Source organism: Macaca nemestrina, chromosome 5, assembly GCF_043159975.1.
Source record: "Macaca nemestrina isolate mMacNem1 chromosome 5, mMacNem.hap1, whole genome shotgun sequence".
In the NCBI taxonomy this organism is placed as follows: domain Eukaryota; kingdom Metazoa; phylum Chordata; class Mammalia; order Primates; family Cercopithecidae; genus Macaca; species Macaca nemestrina.
In genome coordinates this window covers 783,147-804,447 of record NC_092129.1, presented here as the reverse complement: position 1 = coordinate 804,447, position 21,301 = coordinate 783,147, and the positions used below count along the sequence as shown (strand labels likewise).

General features: G+C 45.7%; 1 protein-coding gene and 1 long non-coding RNA gene across 8 annotated transcripts in view; one reads left to right on the top strand and one right to left on the bottom strand.

Moving 5' to 3' along the window:
• The window catches only part of LOC139363250 (disco-interacting protein 2 homolog C-like), a 179,438-nt gene that overhangs the window by 151,782 nt on the left and 6,355 nt on the right, over positions 1 to 21,301 (top strand). For 5 of the 7 annotated variants that reach the window (XR_011623190.1, XM_071096139.1, XM_071096138.1 and 2 more), the window contains 2 exons: positions 2,074 to 2,283; positions 4,766 to 4,900. Coding sequence is in view for 6 of the 7 variants with exons in the window: in XM_071096139.1 (XP_070952240.1) it covers positions 2,074 to 2,283; positions 4,766 to 4,900 (345 nt within the window). In the remaining variant the exon portion in view is untranslated. Of the gene's footprint in view, positions 1 to 2,073; positions 2,284 to 4,765; positions 4,901 to 15,081; positions 15,141 to 16,344; positions 16,434 to 21,301 lie in introns of those variants that run through there. The other 2 variants (XM_071096141.1, XM_071096140.1) reach the window with 2 other exon arrangements.
• The window catches only part of LOC139363252 (uncharacterized), a 131,708-nt gene continuing 130,347 nt past the window's right edge, over positions 19,941 to 21,301 (bottom strand). The window contains exon 4 of the long non-coding RNA XR_011623201.1: positions 19,941 to 20,025. This is a non-coding gene — a long non-coding RNA (uncharacterized lncRNA). The remainder of the gene's footprint in view (positions 20,026 to 21,301) is intronic.

The following is a 21,301-nucleotide window of genomic DNA, read 5'->3' as shown; positions in this document are numbered from 1 at the left end:
GTACTTTTCTATGTCTCCTAAGGTTAACATGCGGTTCTACTCCGTAATTCTATATGGTGTATGACATTAATTCAGTTTTGAATGTTAAATCAACCTGACTTCCTGTCCCCATGGTGTGTAATTCTAGTCACCACTGGTCATGCTGTATCATCCATTTCATATGCTGCTTGCTTGGTTTGCTGCTATTCTGTCGAGTGTCTATATCACATTATTCTGCAGGTTTCTTGGAAAAGGTAGGTGGGAGTGAGGAATGAAAGATTGGAAAGGGTTGTGAGAAGACGTTCTGGGGAGATGGTTGTGCTGCATATGGACACCTGGTTGTGTACCTTTCTCAAAAGTCTCAAGGCTGTGTCAGTTTTACTTTTTCTTTTATATAAATTGTGTAAGTTTTCTTAAAAGGCAGGGTGGGCCAGGCGCAGTGGCTCACGCCTGTAATCCCAGCACTTTGGGAGGCCGAGGCAGGCGGATCATGAGGTCACAAGGTCAGGAGATCGAGACCAGACTGGCCAACATGCTGAAACCCCATTTCTGCTAAAAACACAAAAATGAGCCAGGCATGGTGGCACGTGCCTGTAATCTCAGCTATTTGGGAGGCTGAGGCAGGAGAATCGCTTGAGCTTGGGAGTGAGAGGTTACTGTGAGCTGAGATCATGCCACTGCACCCCACCCTGGGCAACAGAGCAAGACTCTGTCTCAAAAGAAAAAAAAGCAAGATGATAGAGAATTTTCAGGCTCCTAATATTGTTGCTTGTCTAACAAGTAAACTTTTAAAAAAATTCCCAGACAGCGTAAGTCGTGTGACAGTGGTAATAAGTGTGAATATTGTTTGCTATTATTGTCTTTTAAGAAGCAATCCTGTGTCTTAAGATTATTTGCTGTGACTCCTCCTCTCACCCAATGATCTGGAGCTGCTCACCTGAGCCGGCGCCTCCCATCACTCACCTGTAGGTAGGATTCTGAGTGTCATTCTTACGTTGAAGTTTAACAAATACACCAGCAATGTATTCCCAAAAACCTTGGTACTGCATGAAAAGTTATTAAATGAAAAATGTTCTCCTGAATTATAGGGAAAAAATGGATGTATTTTATCATAATCCAAGATATCCAATTTGTACAGATAGAAAAATCAATAATGAGAATGTATAAGAAACGAATACTGTAAAGGTGATTAGATTTGTGTGCAAAATGTGACATGAGGGTTTGTCGTGTGTCCCGGAGGAAAACGGGGAGGTGGAGAGGCCGCTCCATGTGAGGCACATTCTGCTTTCTCTCCTGTTACCATCACCAGCGTCTTGATCCTTAGAGAGCTGCATGGGTATCGAACACACCAACGTAGAAATCCATCACCCTCATGGGTATCGAACACACCGACACAGAAATCACCTGCATGGGTATCTGACACACTGATGTAGAAATAAATCAGCTGCATGGGTATCTAACACACCAATGTAGAAATAAATCAGCTGTATGGGTATCTAACACACTGACATAGAAAGAAATCAGTTGTATGGGTAACTAACACACAGACGCAGAAATCACCTGCATGGGTATCTAACACACCGATGTAGAAATAAATCAGCGGTATGGGTAACTAACACAGAGATTCAAAAATCACCTGCAAGGGTATATAACACAAACACCAACGTAGAAATAAATCAGAGCCCAGAAGAGCATCTCAGGACTAACCAGGGCTAAACATAGTCACACTGAGACTCCTGAGAGCCGCACAGGCCCTCCGCCTCCCCTTGCCCTCTCACTTTCTGACTGACACAAGAAAACACTTGGTTTCTTCCCAAACTGCTGTGTAGAGGAAATGTGTCAGTGCATCTTTGAGATGACAGTATCAAACATCTTATAGCATGTTTGTATAAGGTGCTTTAGAAGAAAAATTCATTATGCTAAAATAAATGGCTCATTATTTGAAAAGTGGTTTAAATTCTCAAGAGTGTCTACGGCAAAAAGTCATTGAACAACTGTTCGGACTTGGGTGAAGTAAATCTGTGTTGGAGGGACTGAGATTGTGGTGCATGTTTTTGCTGCAATATGTAGCAAATCGCCTTTCTTCTTACACAGATACCTCTTCTGGCTCCGAAGATGAAGGCTCATTGCAGGGGGACTCCCAGGGCACCCCGACCTCCAGCCAGGGCAGCATCAACGTGGAGCACTGGATCAGTCAGGCCATCCACGGCTCCACCACGTCCACCACCTCCTCGTCCTCCACGCAGAGCGGGGGCAGCAGAGCTGCCAACAGGCTGGCGGATGTCATGGCCCAGACCCACATGGGTGAGCACCCTTCACAGGGTCTTTCTGTGCCTGTTGTCTAAATGCCTTTGCGTGTGCACGTTTTCCTCTGTTTGCATCGTGGCTGTGGAATCCCTTAGTGGAAAGAGCGCAGAGCCCCTCTGGCCCCTGGGGTGCTTTGGTTGGATTGTTTCCGGAAGATGCTTTACTGCTTCTCATGCCCAGGTCCCTCCCACAGCTGGAATTCCAGGGGCCTTATTAATGGGGAATCCCGCAGCCATATCCGAATTCCAGGGGCCTTCTGCTTATAAGTCCTTTTGTGTTCCTGGGGAATCCTGCAGCCATATCCGCTTCCATCTTTTCTTCTCACTTATGCTTCTGCGTGAAACCTTAACAGTCCCAGTCAACAGGACAGGGTTTTAAAGTGTGCTTCTCCTGACCACGGGAGTCATTTAAGGAAATGAGGGCTTTAAGCACGGCCGCTTTACGCTGCTGTCTGCCACAGGTGTTCAGATTTCTTGGGCGTGGTGCACTGTTTTGTGTAGGTTCTATGACAAGGGAGATCCTCTGTATTAGAAAAAGAACGAAGTTAGGATCACTGCCCCACAACGTTTGAAGATGCCGTGGAAAAGGAGTGAAGTGAGAATTACTAGAGGTAGAGTCGATGCGTGGGGGAGCCATGATGAGCCTTGCGTCGCTCTGCCTTTGAATGGTTCAGGAGTAAATGTTTTCCATCAAGTATGGGACTTGGGTTGAATAGGATTTGGTGTGTGTCTCTATTAAAGCAGTAACCGGAGACGACTGTGTACCACGTCGCCGATAACGGAGCACGAGCCACAGGCTCAGACCCTCCCGGCACCAGCTACCACAGGAAAGCCTGATCTCTGCAAAACCCTCAGTGGGAAGCAGGTGGATGTCATGTGTGATCAGATAGCCCACAGACACCCCAGAACCCCAGAATGTTCACTTCTAGATCACTGACTCCTTGACACCCAGAGGCGTTTAGGATTGACTTGGGTCCCAGCCCCTTCGGTGCTCACTGACACTGAAAGCATCAGCTGTTTTCTGTCTGGAACAGGAGTTTGCTGTCAGGAGAGCTGGGTCTGTCTCACTTTTCCCAATAACTGCTGCTGGGATCTTGAAGTCCCTTCTCCTGCTTTAGGCTTTGAGTGAGGGGAAAAAAATTGAAAAAAATAATTTTTCTCTCTCAACTGTTGTGAGTATAAAGGAGAAAACAGAAATACTCTTTAAAAGTTTGTGAAGTAGTACTCAAGTGCAAAGCAGTATTAAACTTCAGTTTGACACAGTTTCAGGAACATGTACACTCGTTTATGTGAATTAATAGCCCTACTTGAAATCACAGTAGGCTAAACATTGAACAGAAATGTGTGACTGTTACATATTTTTCCATAATAAAATTCCATGTGTATATTGGATCGCAGGATAGTGGCCGAGGCTCTGCCAGACGAGAACGGGGAGGCCAGACACCACCTCTGCCACTTGGTGGAAGCATTTGTATCCTCAGATCTTATTCAATTTTAAGAAAATGCACAGAATCTTACCAAGGAAAACACATATTTTTGAATAAATGAATCACTGCACTTGGGCCTCCCTTTGTGGGTTTACCCTTTCAATACTGGAGGAAGTTTTAGTACAAAGAATTAATGTATCCAAAGTATGAGGGACTCCTAACTCATGTACATCAGGGCTCAGTGTGACCCAAATGTAACTCTAGGGTGATCGCGTTCCGGTAATTTCTAATTGGGCACAAAGATAATCCTCCTAGACTATCTGGAAATTTTCTATAAGTTTGGGAATTTTCTGGAAAAGCCGTGACAAAATAATGAAACTTGAAGAGGAGAAATATTTTGTGTGGCAAAACAAGAGAAGTTAAAAGTCAGATGTGCATTTGACCTTCTGAGATAATCAGAAGCCTGTGAATGAGAACTTAGCATCTGTGATCACGTGTGCGTGTGAGTGTTCTAAGGAGTCCAGTCACAACATAGTCACACTGGCCAACCCCCCCCAGACCCTACATGGTCATAGCCATTACTATTCCCATTTGATGAAGAAACTGAGGCATGGAGAGCTTAAGGGACATCCCCAAATCCCCAGAAGTTTCCAGAGCTGGGTTTCCATTTCCAGGCCCTGGGCTCCAAAGTGCGAGTAAAGCCCTGGGCTGTGTGGACGGTGGCCGACAGGAAACGGGACCCTTCCATGAACACACACACGCTTCCTGGCACCCTGCCATTGCCGGTCTAACGTTATTCTAGTTAAAACGCCACTGACGTGGCTCCTATTAGGAAATTGAGGTTTCACCGAACTCTCCTCCATTTTCGGCAACATGAGTTATGCTGGGGTCCCCCTTTGTGCCGGATGTGTGTGGCAGACGTGGCTGAGATCGGCTTTGGCTTCTCACGGCACCCCCAGACCGCGCTCCGGTCTCTTCCTGAGCTATGGCTTGCTCAACCTGCAGAACAAACGCCACAACCACCAGAAACACTCATGATGTGCTTCTTTACAGATAATCATTCTGCACCTCCTGATGTAACCACGTACACCTCAGAGCACTCCATACAGATGGAGCGACCACAGGGTTCCACGGGGTCCCGGACAGCGCCCAAGTACTGCAACGCCGAGCTCATGGAGACCGGGAATGGTACGTCCCAAAGCAGAGATGTGTTTTTTTCTGGGAAACGGTTTGTGCTGATGTCCCGTTCTGTGCCCGTGACTGGGTGTGTTTCTTCCTGGGGTACAATCTGCTGCCATTTTATCTGCTGAATAACGAACAGTGGTTCAGCAACTGAGAAATTCTTGCACAGGTGTTAAGACCGTGAACAGTCACTTAGAAAAGCAAGATGAAGTTAAATGTACAACAGAATTACTGTCAGATGGGCCGGTATGTTGCTTTAGACTTCGGAGGAAAGAGGGTCTTTTTATCCATGTTGGACAGAGATGTCAGCGACTTGGTAACAGGCTGCGGCCGAGGGCTTCTCCTTCCTTCCTGTGGCCTGGTCTTGGTATGTTCTGATTACAGCGGCGGTTTGTATCACCTAGCCCCTGTTCTATTTAAGTCTTAGTCCTTCCCCGGAGTCATAAAAGTCAGTGTAGAACCTAGCAGTGAATGAAATACAATGCCCCCGTGTGAAGCCCCATCGAGCAGCCTTGGAATGGCGTAATCTTGTAGTGCACGGGACTCGCAGGCAGACAAGGAGGCCTCTCCGAGCCCCAACAGGTAGACAGGGAGGACTATCGGAGCCGCGACAAGCACAGTGGACAGGGAGGCCTGTGTGGACACAGTGGACAGGCACAGTGGCCAGGGAGGACAGCGTGGTTGTGTGGATCCACAGGACACTGTAGCGTCCAAGCACGCGCTCCCAGAGGAGAGGACCCTGTGGGAGCTGATGCTGGGAGCAGGCTGAGATTCCAGCGAGTAAGACTCCCTGTGACGTGCACAGCTGCCATCTGCGCAGCAGCTCCTGATGCCAAGATGGTCGTGCGATAAATGCACAAAGCACATCTCCAGCAAAAAGCTGCCGAGTGTCCACATCCAGGATATCCACCGAGGTGGCTTTTTAGTGTTAATACGATGAATGTGAGCAGCAGGTGGTCTGCGTTCTGGGTGTGTGTGACTGTGCCACTGCAGTTTTGTTCTCATGTCTTGATGAGCATGAACGGTTCCTGACGAGGGTAGGTAAGGATGCTGTGACCTGAGACTCTGCAGTATTGTAGCTTGAGGAACCAAGGAGTTTTTCTGTCTTGCAAACCTGTCAGGGAGGATGTTCCAGGCTGGTGACTGCTCCATGAGGTATTCAGAGATCCAGGTTCCTTTCAGACTCCTGCTCTGTGTTCCCACGGACACGGCTGTCCTTGCTGTGGTTGGGACTGGGTGATTGCCATGCTGGCGGGGGAGAGTTAAGGCGAGAGTGGCCATGATTTACCTAATCTACATAATGACAGGGAGCTTGGGAGTAAAGTGTAGCCATGGCCTGGAGGATGGATGATGGATGTTGGTGAACAACTGGCTGCACTCACCGCAGATGGCCCAGGGATGGGAAGGACGACTGATTATGCCATTCAATGGTACCTGGTTCTTTCAGATGTGGCTTCCTTATGGATTTTCTGCTGTAAAGAGGAGAGAGCCTGTGGTTCTAGGCCAAACATTTCACTCATCTCGTAGCATCTTGTATCCCTTAGCCAACATTTTTGTCAAGTTTCAGAAGTCCTATCAAACTGGCAAGCATTTCTCAGTTTGGTTTAATCATTGGATTTTATATCTGTGTCTGCATCTCTATTTTACATCTATGTGGTTATTTGACACTCTGTAGTACCTTTGTAATAGGTTCTATTTGGTGGAAGTTACTCTCAACAAACCTTGCTGCTACTTGAATTTTCAAGGTTGCAAGTAGAAAGGAGAGAATAAAAACCACATCTTCTCTAATTTTAAAATTTGTTGTTTCTCAAATCACACCAGAAGTACAGATACTACAAATTATAAAAGCGGTCAGAATCAAGGTTAAGAGATTTCTGGGTGATTCTGGCTGATCAGCAGTATTTGCTGAGGTGTGTGCAGCAGAGCAACATGCCAAGAAGCCCGGGACGGGGGAGAGTTGGAAGGCCAGGCTGTGACTTCGGAGGTGCTGTTGCCTCAGGAAGAGGAGCTAGATGCAGAGAGGATAAATGGCCACAGGTGTGACCACCGCCGTCCTTGCCGCGGTACGGGGGCCTTTGTATGGGGCCCTTTGTGAGCTGAGTTATGAACCAGATGAAGGCTGTGCAGGCGTGTGAGAATCCAGGCCAGACTCGATGGGTGGAGGCTTGGCAGAGGTGAGGGGCCAGACAGCCTCGCTAAATGTGCAGTGGCTCACTGCAGACAGTGCCCATCAGTCGCCAGACAGACCGGCTTGATCTTCAGCCCCCATGGCAGCTGCCTTTACCTGTCTGCCTCCACCTTCTGAGGCCTATAGGCGTCGCAAATGTGTGGTTTTTAAACAGATTTGGATGAGTTGTTTTCTGCACAACACACTTTTACAGACGGAGGCTGGTTCTCCACAGTGGCCCCAGGGACTTGGCAGGGACTGGTGGGACAGAGCCTCAGAGCACAGCACCAGCTCCCTGGGAGAAGACGGTGCCCGTGGGACGGAAGAAAGAAGAGGCACACAGTGCTGAGGCGTGAACTCTAGTTTGCTCTTAGACATGACACACATGCCTTCTGGAAGTTTGCATGAAGCACTGCTAAAGCCACCAGTGCGGATAGGTCCTTAGATCAGGAGACCCAGAACACAGTTGTATTTGAAATCCTTCACATGCTGCAATCTCTTCAAAGAGGACTACAAGTCATCTCTAATAATGTTGTAAAATTAATTTTTTATTAAGTGCCATGGCTTTTTTTTTTTTTCTTTTTTTTTTTGTGGGGTAGGGCCGGTGTGTGACAGTAAAACAACAGATGCAGTGACACAGCTGGTGGGTGTTGGTTCTGGGCCCCAGTTGGGCAGTTGTATGAAAAGAAACCGAAAAGTCTCTACAGTGGTATGAACTGAAACACCTGGATTATGTGTTTTCAAGTATTTGACATAAATGCACACATTCGTATGCTAAACACACATTTTTCTATATGTAATAAAATTCACACCTTTAAATAGTTAACATATATTTTATTTTAGGACCTCCCCCACGATGTGAGGACTAATAGTCACTCCCTCTCCCCCCCCGGATATTAAGAGCCACATCGCAGGGCAGTGAGGCACCCCCCGCGAGGTGAGGACTAATCGCCACCCCCTCTCCCCCTCTGGCTATTAGGAGTCACCTCGCAGGGGGGGTGAGGCACCCCCCACAAGGTGGGGACTAATAGCCACCCCTTCTCCTCCCGCTGGCTATTAGGGGCCATGGTGGACTCACAGCCTGTTTGATATTGTGAGTAATATCATCTCCCCCTCTGGAAATTATGAACTCTTTCACAGATGGGTGTATACTCTCAGTGTGTACACCGTCAGAGGGTGTACACCCGTCTGTATTGGGAGTAATATCATCCTCTTCCTCCCTGAATGTTAAGAAGAATATCCCAGGATTGTTTCTACTCCCTGCATTATTGGGTGTCATATCCTCCTCTCCCACGTGGAAATTAGAAACAATATCACTGGGGGCGTGCACACCTTCTGTAACATTTAAAGTAATATCATCCCCTTCCCTCCAGGATCATGGGAACAATATCCCTGGGGGGTGTACACTTTCTGCCATATAGGTCATAATATCATCCCTCCCACCTTGAAACATTATGAAGGACCATCTCACACGGGGTGTACAACCCTTGGTGCGATATTGGGAATGCAATTATCCTCTTCCCGGCATATTTGGAAAAATATCAGAGTGTACCCCTCCTGCCATATAAGGATTACTATCCTCTTCTTCCTTTCTGGATATTAGAAAGAAGATCACACGTGGGTTTGCACTTTCTTCGATATCTGGAGTCATGTCATCCTCTCTTGTCTTGAATGGCAAGAACAATGCCTTGGGGGGGATGTACACACCCTGTCATATTGGGAGTAATATTACACTTTCCCCTCCTTGATAATTAGGAACAACATCCCATGCTCTCTGTCCCTGGATATTAGGAACAACATCACAGGTAGGTGTACACCCCCTGTGGTATTAGGAGTAATAATATGATTATTGAACATCCATGATTGATATTAACAATTATCAATGATACTATTAATAGGATACAGTTATTATGGATAATTATTTTAAATATATGATTTTGCATGCTTAAAATAATTGTTAATATTGTTTTATTACCATCACTTAGTATTAAGTAACATTAATTGCTGATATCATTATTTTATTATTAATGGTGATATTACTATTGATTATTAATGCTAATCATTAACATTTTTAACTAGTATTTTACTATCTTTATTGTGATTATTAATATTGAGGATTACTCTTAATTTTTCTTATACTTATTAATAATTAATAGACTTGTTCCTGATATCCAGCGGGGAGAGGATGATATCACTCCCAATATCGAAGAAAGTGTACACCCCACTATGATGTTATTCCTAACAGCCAGGGGGTAGAGGATGACATTATTGAAACTATGGCAGTGGGTGTACATCCCTTCGGTCGTCTTGTTCCTTATATCCTGGGTGGGAGAGGATGATACGACTCCCAATATCGCAGGGGGCATAGACCTCCCCCGTGATATTGTCCCTAACATCCAAAGGTGGAGAGGATGATATTTCTTCTGATTTCACAGGGGTTTACACCACCCCTATGATATGGTTCCTAATATCCAGGGGGTGAGAGGATGATATTAGTCTCCATATTGCAGGAGGTGTACACTCCCTAGTGATATTGTTCCTAATATCCAGGGAGGGAGAGGATGATATCACTCCCAATATCGCAGGTTCCCTATATCCTGGGAGGGAGACGATGATACTAGTGGCAATATCGTAGAGGGTGTACACACCCACTGTGATACTGTTTCGAATATCCAGAGGCAGAGAAAATGATATGACTCCCAATATCACAGGGGGTGTACATCCTCCTGTGATATTGTTTCTTACATTCAGGGGGAGAGGATGATATTACTCCCAATATCACAGGGGTTGTACACACCTCCTGCGATATTGTTCCTAATATCCCGAAGGGGAGAGCATATTACTCTCAATATGGCAAGGGGTGTATACTTCTTTTGTAATATTGTTCTTAATATCCATGATGGGAGAGGATGATATGACTCCCAATATCGCAGGAAATGTACAGCTGCCTGTGATAGAGTTCCTAACATCTAGGTGGGGAGAGGATGATATTACTGCCCATATCTCATGAGTTGTAAAACCCCTTCGATATTTTGCCTACAATCCTGAGGGGAGAGGATATTATTCCCGATAACGAAGAAGGTATACACTCCCCTGTGACACTATGCCCAATATCCACATTGGGAGACGATGACATTACGCCCAATATCACAGGGGATGTACACCCACCCTGGGATATTGTTCCTTGTATTGAGAGAGGGAGAAGATGCTATTGCTCCCAGTAACGCAGGGGCTGTGGCTGTACACCCCTCCTGTGATATTGTTCTTAATATCCTAGGGAAGAGAGGATGATACTACACCCAATATCTCATGGGCTGTACAGTGTCCGCTCAGAGATGTGTGGGGCTCTCTTACACAGGTAACTCCTTCTCTAACTTTAGCCACATGCTGGTCATCCAGGGGCCTCCTAAAATCCAGGAGCATAAAACCAAGTGGAATTTCTGAGAACCAAAGATGGTACATGGCTCTGGTTGGGCTGCCACAGGCAGTTTTGTGAAAAGACAGATGTATTTCTCATAGTCCTGGAGTCTGGAGGTCCAAGGTCAAGGTGAGTTCAGGACTGGCTCCTCCTAAGGCATCTCTCCTTGACTGTCAGATGGCATCTTCTCTTGTGTTCTCGTGCGGTTGTCCCTCTATAGATGTCTGTGTCCTGATCTCTTCTTACAAGGGCATCAGTTCTAATGACTTCGTTACCTTAATCACCTCTTTAAAAGGCCTATCTCCACATACAGACACATTCTGAGGTCCTTGATTAGGACTACAACCTGGGAATCTTGGTGTATGCAATTAAACCTGAAGCAGATGGGGTCTTATAACCTGTGTCACCCAAGCTCACGCCAGAGCCCCATGAGGTAGCCCCAGGTCCCCCCTTTGATATGGTTTAGCTGTGTCCCCACCAAAATCCTGTCTTAAATTCTCGTGTGTTGTGGGAGGATGGAAGTGATAATTTGACAGCAGAGAAGACAATTGCTCCCAGGGAGGAGAGAGGGGACCCCAGACCTCCGAAGGTTGGAGGGTCCCGGGCCTTAGGCAGAGCAGGCAGCCCCACCCCTGTGACTCCCCTGACGATGGCTCAGGAGTTGGAAAAGGTGGAATCATATGTAGAGGTTGGTTGGGGAGATAAGAAGTTGTCGAATGAGTTTTTAAATATTTACATCAAAATTCTTACTGCACCCTTGGTGTTGGTGGGGACCAGTGGCTTCTCCATGTGCCTGGCTTCTTCCTGGCTCTGATTCTGGGAGCCTGGCCTGGCCTAGGGCTGCTGGTTGGATTCATTGCTGGCAGCAAGTGGAAGGTGGAGGAGGGAGAGGAGCTGTCCTCACTCCTCTCTTACTCATGCCTGTCCACGTTAGCAGCCCCTCCCCAGGCATCCCTTGCCCATGATCTGGGGAGTGCTATTCTCACTTCCCTTGGGCCCTGCCCACCGATCTCCAAAGAATCCCGTCAGTGACTCCTTTTAATCACCTCTTTGCCTGTGACAAAGTCTTCTGGGACCTCCTGACTGATACAAGGAGAAGCCTGGCTATCTGTGCAACTTGTAAAAGTGAAGTGAGTCATTCACACTGACATGTATCTACAAGTCACACAGCTTTGCAACTGGAGTGACTTTAAGCTCATCTAACCAAACCTTCCATGACAGATGAGGACACCCAGAATCATAGGATAGAAGTGACTTGCTCCCATCTGCGTCAGCCACGCTGAGACTCAAGCGCGGAGTCTAGCAAAGCACACTTCGTCCTCCCTTAGAAGGAAGATCCTGCCCGCACGGCTCACCTCCACCTACCCTAGGTCTCCCCCACCCTCCCTTAGAGGGAAGCTCCTGCCAGCGTGGCTCACCTCCACCTACTCTAGGTCTCCCCCACCCTCCCTTAGACGGAAGGTCCTGCCAGTATGGCTCACCTCCACCTACCCTAGGTCTCCCCCACCTTTCCTTAGCAGGAAGGTCTTGCTGGCATGGCTCACCTCCACGTACCCTAGGTCTCCCCACCCTCCCTTAGAAGGAAGGTCCTGCCAGCATGGCTCACCTCCACCTACTCTGGGTTTCCCCCACCCTCCCTTAGAAGGAAGGTCTTAGAAGGCAGCACGGTTCACCTTCCCCTAACCTAGGTCTCCCCCACCCTCAGAGGGGAGTCTTTGGGTCATTCACAAGACTACTCCGGACATCTGTAAGAACAAATGGTTTCCAGCACAGTCCTTTCCTGGGGTCTGCATTTTCCCTCTGGGATGCTTGGAAGTTGAAGGGGTCAGGCAATTCAAGTTCTCCCCAGTATCTCAGGGGCCACTGACACACAGGAAAATGTGCTGCTCTGCTCGCTGTTTGACTTTGATGGATGCAAATTTGTTCTAAATGAGCCTGACATTCATTAGCATCTAAACATATGTTACTGGTGGCGGCTCGCAGGGCCACATGCTGATGGATCTTGTGGGCTGTCCCCGTCGGACATCACCAGGCTGCCTGCGTCTGTGCTGCTTCTGGCTAAGGCTCCAGATGTTTTCATGCACTGTGAAGTAGACATTTTAGCTACAGGGTTATGTTTTTTTCCACAAAAGAAACACAGACAAATGTGTGAAAAGAACTTGAGTTTATGTGCCGATCTACTGGAAGGAGACTCTCAGAATGTCAGCTGCTCAGTGTCTGCTTTGACTCCCGGGCAGTTCTCTGTCCTGTGGCTCAGAGACTCTGTGGGGCTGAATTATACATTTGATTCCAGTTCTGCTCAATATTTCCCCACAAGTAGTGCTGTTGGTGCGACTGATGCCTTTAGAGATAGCTGCAGCAGGAACAGTCCAGAGAATAAAACACGCTATGCTAAAATATTTTGAGCTGAAGGCAATTAAGAAGCGCTCTGGCCTTCCCTCTATTTTCTGAAAAGCACACAACATAACCATATTACACAAAGACAAAAGTGCCTTTTCTCCCCTCTCTGCCAGAAAGGACGCAGGTCAATCTCTGTAGACAACTTCAGACCCTTATCATTCAGGAAACAGCACCAGAGGAATTTACACAAAAATCTATCATTTATTGGCTTTCCCACAATTTGTTGCTCCCAATGACCCAAAGTCCTTTTACTTTGTCTTGGCACTTCTAGAAACATTTATTATCCTTGTTGAAGATGTTACATAAAAGAAAGGTCTGAGCTGTCTCTCTGAGATTCCCTCATTCCCTGTGTATCTCCCATGTGTATACGAAATATACATGCTAATAAGCCTCCGTTTGCTTTTTTGGGGGTTCATCTGTCTTTTGTTATAGGAACCCCAGCCAATGAAGCTAAGATGGGTGGAAGAAAAGATTACATTTTTCTCCCCTGTAGTAGCATTATTCTAGCAATAGCATTTTTTTTTTTTTGGTAGATTTCTGTTGAATACACACACACACACATACACATAGCAATGTAAAAAGAAAGAAGTGTGGGGAGTTCTGATGAAATTTTAGGTCCCAGAGATACCTAAATATGTTGAGAAGTTGTCTTTAAACATTGATTTTTTTCCCACATTTATTCTCATATTTTTGATATTTTTTTCTTCTGAGATACCATTTCTAGATTGTTTTCTCTACATTTCCTTGCAAGTCCGAGAGAGTATGCTGGTTAGTAGTGTGTCCAATGCACCACCTCTGTCCTTGTCAGTAAAGAAATGTAGTAATAGAGAGGGATGTGAGAGTCACGCTACACAGAGATGGAAACACAGATATGAGGTAAGTAAAAACACGTGAAAACCCAGCATTTCTGGAACTCTCACCTACTCCTGTGCCGATATTCATCCTTCAGCTCTGCCTCCGTTCTTCCTTTCTTTTCTCATGCTATGGGGTCTGCTTTGGAGACGTTATCTACTTTCATTCTTCCAAAGTCAAGCTTCTAGCTTTGGTTGGAACTGCAGACCTATTTACTCATTCAGCAAATACTTTCTAAGCACATGGATAGTCACTGAGAATACCGTGGTTCACCAACATGACCGTGGCCCCTGCTCTCACGAACCTGCAGCCTGATGGGGAGAATGAGCACTAATAAGCCAATCACTCTAATGGGTTTCTGATGAAGAATTCAGGAAAGCACACCAAAGAAAGGGAAGCGGGGTTCTCTAAATTTATGCTGTAAAAGAATCTGGCGTATCTTGGGATGAGAGGTAGAAAACCGATGCATTCTGGAAGGTATGATCCCCTTGCAGTCTGGAGAGAAGTAGAGGTTGATTGTTGAGGGGGGTGGAGTGTAGGGACACCACGGTCTAAACAGAGATGGGGGTGCGTGCAGAATGCCTCTTGCAGCAGGAAACAGGCACGTGCAAGGAAGTAAGCACGGGAGAAAGTGGCACAAGACAAGAATGAAGGCAGGCAGGCAGGGGCTGGGAGATGATGGTAGATGCTTTATTCTCTTAATAACAGCAATAGGATGCTGTTGAAAGCACTTGAGGGAAGTGGGTATGACATGTTTTGTGTTTGTAAAATTATCACATTGTCTTACCAAACTATACTCCCTATTTTTTAAATTTTACTTTAAGTTCTTGGATACATGTGCAGGTCTATTACATAGGTATACATGTGCCATGGTGGTTTGCTGCACCTGTCAACCCATCATCTAGGTTTTAAGCCCTGCATGCATGAGGTATTTGTCCTAATGCTCTCCCTCCTCTTGCCTCCACCCCCCAACAGGCCCCCGTGTGTGTCATTCCCCTCCCCGTGTCCATGTGATCTCCTTGTTCAACTCCCACTTATGAGAGCATGTGGTGTTTGGTTTTCTGTTCCTCTTTTAGTTTGCTGAGAATGATGGCTTCCAGCTTCATCCATGTCCCTGTAAAGGACAGGAACCCATTCTTTTTTATGGTTGCATAGTATTCCGTGGTATATACGTGCCACATTTTGTGTATCCAGTGTATCATTGATGGGCACGAGATATCCTCTTAACATGTGATCCAGCTATTGCACTGTTCGGTATTTATCCAAAGGAGTTGAAAACTTGTGTTCACAGAAAAACCTGCACACGGACATTTATAGAAGCTTTAATCATAATTGCTAATTTTATTGCAGCTCTATTCATAATTGCTCAAACTTGGAGGCAACGAAGAAACCAAAATGTTCTTCACTAGGTGAGTGGATAAATAACCTGTGATACATCCAAACAATGGCATATTCTTCAGCACTGAAAAGAAGTGAGCTGTCAAGCCATGAAAAGACACTTAGGAACTTTAAACATGCACGGCTACACAAAAGAGGCCCATCGGAAAAGACTAAAGGACATTCAGAAAAAGGCCAGACTATGGAGTGAAACTATCCGTGGTTCCCAGGTGTTGGGAAGAGGGAGAGATGATGAGGTGGAACATGGAAATTTTTAGGATTTTAGTGCAACTGCTCTGTACGATGCTATCATGGTGGATACATGTCATGACACATTTGTTCAAACCCATAGAACCAGCACCAAGACAGAGCCCTCATGTAAACTGTGGACTCTGGGTGACAATATGTCAACGTCGGTTCTTCAATTGTTACAAACGCTCCCTCTGGGCAGGAGAGTTTTTAGTGGGGGAGGCTGTGCACGTGGGGGAAGGGAAGGCATATAGAAGGACTCTCTGCACCTTTCCCTCAATTTTTCTGTGAAGGTGAAACTGCCTAAAAGAGTGTATTTTTTAAAAATAAAGGAAAAAAAGGAAACAAAAAGTCCTCACGAAAATCAAATGAGAAAATGATCACACTGGGTGCTTCAGGTCAAAATGGAAGAACAAGGGCTGTATTTACCATCCCACGTGATGACTTTTTCCTCACTGCTTTTCAGCATTTTTTTGGAGTCTAGTCAGTGCAATAAGGCAAGTTAAAATATATAAAATGCACCCTTATTAGAAAAGATTTAAAACTATCTGTATCTGCAGGTGACGTGATCACCTGGGTGGAAAATCTCCTGAAATCACAAAAAGCCACTAAAACTAATAATAATAAATTACTTACTAATAAGTGAGTTTGGAAAGCTTGCAAGATACAAGCTAAACACATAAGCAATATCTCTTTATACACTGGCAAAGAAATAATTGGAAATGGAAATTTACAAAGCAATATTATAGCACATCAAAACATGAAATACTTCAGACTAAATCTGACAAAAGATGTGTAAGATCTATATACTGAAAAGCAGGCAGTGATGTTGAGATAAAGAACTAAATAAATGAAGTGATATATTGTGTCCATGGATCAGCAGGCTCAATATTGTTAAGATGTCAGTTCTGCGCTTGTGGATCAGAGGTTTAAAGCAATTCCAATCAAAATCACAGCATGATTTTTATTTTTATTTTTATTTTTCAGTAGAAATGAACTAGCGGATTCCAAAATGTGTCTGGAAATTTAAAGAACCCAACAGAGCTAAGACAACTTGGAATAAAACGGTGGAGGACTTACCTGAACTACCAAGATAGTGTGGTATTGGTATAATAAGAGAAAACTGGGTTAATGAAACCTCCTAGAGGGTCTAGTAATAATCTCACAAACATGTTACATATACGTAGTAGATTTTTGAATAAAGGTTCAAAGACATCAAATTAGAGAAAGGACGATAATGATGATAGAAGGATTAAATACCGTAGGCCAAAAAGAGAAAAAAGAGCTCCTGTTAAATATCTTCACATTGTTGTCACTCATGCAATTCAATTCACATTTTGTATATCTAAAAGTTGAACAGACTTCTTCATTCTCTTTCCCCAATTCACTCCACAGAGATGCTGATGTCTTTCAGTGGAACTTGGAAGTTTGCTCTTCTTTTTAAAATGACTCTCTTAGATACTGTTTATGCAAGAAGTTGTGGGACTGTAACTTACAAATACTGTTCTAAACCTTGGAATCACACGTTCCCCTTTTTCTCTACTTATCGTTTCTAGTAAGTTTCCCATTTCCTCTTTCTCCTTCATATTTACACTGCATTCCTTTTAGTTCAGGCTTTTGTTACCCCACTTGATCTCTTGATGTGGTCACCTGAATGCCCTTCGTGTTCCAGCCTCCTGGAATCCTTCCTTCATGACCCTGCAGAACTGCCCTCCAGACCCGCAGGTGTGACCCGGAATCAAGGATCTCAAAGCCGAGTGGGATCTGAGAGGCTATCTAGACCAATCCTCCATTACAGACGTAAACCTTTTGATGACTTCACTTCGGAGCCCAAAATATTTGCACTGCAGGCAGAATCACCTAAATCACTTAATGTGATGTTCAGTCTTCCTGTGGTATTTTCCTCTCTGCATCTCCCTACTTTCGGTCAGCCATTTCTCACTCATGACACCGAACCCTTCATTCACATCACATTATTGTTCTTCTCCACACACACACACACTTGTTTTCTGCCTGGGTTTTTTGTTACATTATTCCCTCTGCTGGAACTACCATTTTCAAAGATCTGACTACAGAATTTTAACGTATTCCTCAGAATGACTCACATATCACATATTCGACCAAATGGCTGCAGATTCTGTCACCTCCTCTCTTGTCCTATGGCAACATGGAGAATCTTCTTCTCTTAGCCAATAGGATTTATCATGGTCCTTCTGTATCTTAACAATAGTTTAGCAGGACTGAGAACTGGGAAGTAGATTTTTCTCCCAGGGGTGAGCACTGTCTTAGTTTAGCAGATCTCCCTGGGTCTCCACTCTGGTTGTAGAAAAGCAGCCCATAGGGCATGGTGGGGAGGAGAAGAAGGGGAATTAAGCTGTGGTGCATGAAGATGGACAGTTGTGACCCGTACTCCGGGGTTGGGAGTTGAGGCCACTAGGAAGGAGAAGCTGTAAGGATGAAGACGAGGCATAAAAAGTGATGCAGGCCGGGTACGGTGACTCATGCCTGTAATCCCAACACTTTGGGAAGCCAACGTTGATGGATCACGAGGTCAAGAGTTCAAGACCAGTCTGACCAATATTGTGAAACCCTGTCTCTACCAAAAATACAAAAATTAGCTCGGTGTGGTGGCACATACCTGTAGTCCAGCTACTCGGGAGGCTGAGGCAGGAGAATCACTTGAACCCAGGAGATGGAGGTTGCAGTGAGCCAAGATCATGACACTGCACTCCAGCCTGAGTGACAGAGCGAGACTCCATCTCAGAGAAAAGAAGTGATGCATAGTAACAAGACTGCCCGAGGAGAAAAGGCAATCAGCAACCTTCTCCAGGGTGGGATAGCTGAAGACCCTTTAAGAACAAAGGTGTCTACTTTCCTTCTTAGGATGCTCTATCGTGATTTAATGAACCCCTCACAATCTACTGTATTCAGTATTTGGCATGAGTCAATTTAGGGGAATTCTAGAAAACATAGCTGGCTGTTATCAGGTTAATGTAGGTCGGGAGGAAGGGAAAAACCCCAGGAGCGACGTAGGAAGGACAATACGTGAAAACAGAAGAAACTTGGAGTCAGTTCGCCCTTCAAACAAAATCCAGTTTCCAGAAGACATTGTGAGGGCTGCTGGGTCTTCCTCACCTGCAGATGGGGGATTCCAGATACTCATACTTGAATCTCACAGGATGGGGTGATCACCACCTGCTCTCAAATGGGATGAGTTACAATATCTTCTATCGGGAGGCAGAAAATAAGAGGTTAGGTACACGTCTGTAGTCATAACAATTCTGTCAAGATTGCTATTTTTACTTCCATGTCATAGATGGAGATCATGATGCTTGTGGAAATGATTTGCTCAGGGTCTCACCATCAAAAGTGGCAGAGGAAAGATTCCAACATGTTTTAAAAGCTGCAAACTGAGCTGACTCCCATCCATGCTGTCATACCAACTGAGATTTCAATCCTCCTGAAGGCAGGAAACTTATTCCATTTGCTTTCATACTCTCCATAACACTAATGAGCAAGTTTTGCTCAAAGTAACACGGAATATTTTGCTGACTCAAGGAGTAAAAGAAGAGACTTAAATGACACCATCACAAGTCAACATTCAAGGAACAGAGACATTTAGCATTAGCTGTCTCAGTCAAATCAACATAAACATGCACATTTATCCTTTACATGGGAGTAAGACAGCAAACACAATTGAAAAAATGAGCCAAGTGTAAAAAAATTTGTCACAAAGGGATGGATTTAGACAGGAGAGCAGTGAAGTAGGTTATAAAATGGTCAGCATAATCCATTTTAATGAATTATTAGCTGAAACATGCAAAGCATTTAGGATTTCTGGGAGAAGTGTACAAACACACCAAATGTTTGTCTGACATTTTCTTCACTGCTTCTGTCTTTCCACAGGGCTGGAGATGATGTTGACCAACGGCCTTGGGAGGAGAGGTTGCAGCTGAGCCCACACCCTCTCAAACTCCTTCAGACTGTTTCTGTTTTTGTAGACTACTTTACCATTAACAACAAATCCTAAGATTTAATCAGTACAGCAGTCATTGGCCAGAGTTCAAATTTCTGATTTGAAGGAATCTACACTCTGCCTGCCAGTATCGACTATTAATGGCTTCGTCCACAGAGGAGCTGTGTCTTTGCTCACTACAGAACAGTATTGAGGCTTCAAAAGGGGTATTTTTCTGGTCACCTCCTGGTCATCCTTCTGCTCACCAAGAGCAGATACTGTTCTCAGCCCCTTACATTTACAAGGTCGTTTAATTCTCACATAGCCCTTTCAGATAGATGCTACTATTACCCCCCTTTTACAGAGGAGGAAACCGAGAGGCAGAGGACATAGGTGAATTGTCCCAGATCACAGAGCGGGCCATGGAACTGGGACTTGCACCCGGCCAGCCTGGCTCCAGAGTTCACTGCCCTCCTCCTGTACAGCACGTGTGACCTGCAGTAATCACCGCCCAAACAGGCAGGTACTGCGGATAGCCAAGCACACCTCTTCCGACTTCAGCACGGAGGAAGGTTCGTTTTCATTCTGGTGTTCAGCTCAGTTAGGACTGTTTTTATCACAAGGACGCACAACCCAGAAAGCTCAGTCACGTGCCGTTGCCTTCTACGGTCATGGTTTTCTACTTTTTGGCCCCATTTTCCTGAGGACTTGGCCTGCTGGGACGTGAATGATGCGTTACTACTGTAGAGACAGAGGTTCAGGTCTAGTGGCACAAACAGCGACAGACCCCATGGAAATGCGGGCGCGGCCCCTCCATCCCAACAGCCTGGATGGCTGCTCCCATCACACACGTCCCCACCCAGCCAAGCCCCTTCTCCTTTTCCCTACTGGATTCATCAAATCAAACCTCACTGTCCTTGGCAAATGTACAATTAATTTACTTACTGCCCAGAACAAAAGCGCACTTCCAGTTAACATGACACCCCTGCTACAATAGAACAGCCTTAATTCAGACATGATGCAGGAGGGCCGTCCTGGAATCGGCAGCTGTTTTCTGGGGAAAGCCTCTGTCCCACCTGAGTCCCACCTGAGCCCGACACTTGTGCCACACTATCCCCCTAGTGTCTCAAAGCTCCATGAAGACAGGGTCACTCTGACCCCTTCACACCCACAATGCCAAAGAGGAGCAGGTATTCAGGAAAAGTCTCCTGCTAGTGCTGAAGACAGGAATACTTCCTCGTGGTGCCCAGAATATCAGGAGAAAACAAAGCACCATGTGGACACCTTCCAGGTGAATTTTGGAACGACTCTACCGCAAGCCAGTCATCCTTTTTCAGAAAAAAACCAATACCAGAGAACATGTGTCGCCAGCAGAGAGATGGTCCGTTTGACGGCTTACAAGCACACCTACGTTACACTGAATTTGTCTCAAGCCACCGTCTCTGTGCTAATGTAAAACGTCTCCATAATTAACCACTAGCCTTTTTCATCTGGTGCTTTTTAACAAGCAAGATGGTCCTGTAACACGCAGGCATTGTTGAAAACGTCAAATGGAAGCCTAGAATCCTCTTCCGTGCAGCTTCACTGCAAAGTATTTTGACGTGAGCCAAATCATGCTATTCCTACATCTCCACAGGAAACTCAAGGCTTCATCAAGGAAACACAGCATCATTTCTGCTAGGCACAGAAACTGTTGGGGGGGGCATGAGGTTGAGGGAACATTACATAGAAAGCAACCCCGATAATCACCTGCATGAGAGCCACACTGGCCGGCAAGCCCCAGTCGGCTCAGTCTCCGCACAATCACAGGAGTGAGGCCTGGAGGGCAGACACCTGGCACTGCTGACCACCCCAAGGTCGTGGCCTCTGCCCCTTCTCTGCTGCCCATCAGTTCCAAGCTTCTGGCAACACCGCCTGCTGCCCCCACTGCCTCATCAATTCTTCGTGAAAAGCAAATGTTGCCAGGATAGCTTATGAGTACATTTGCCA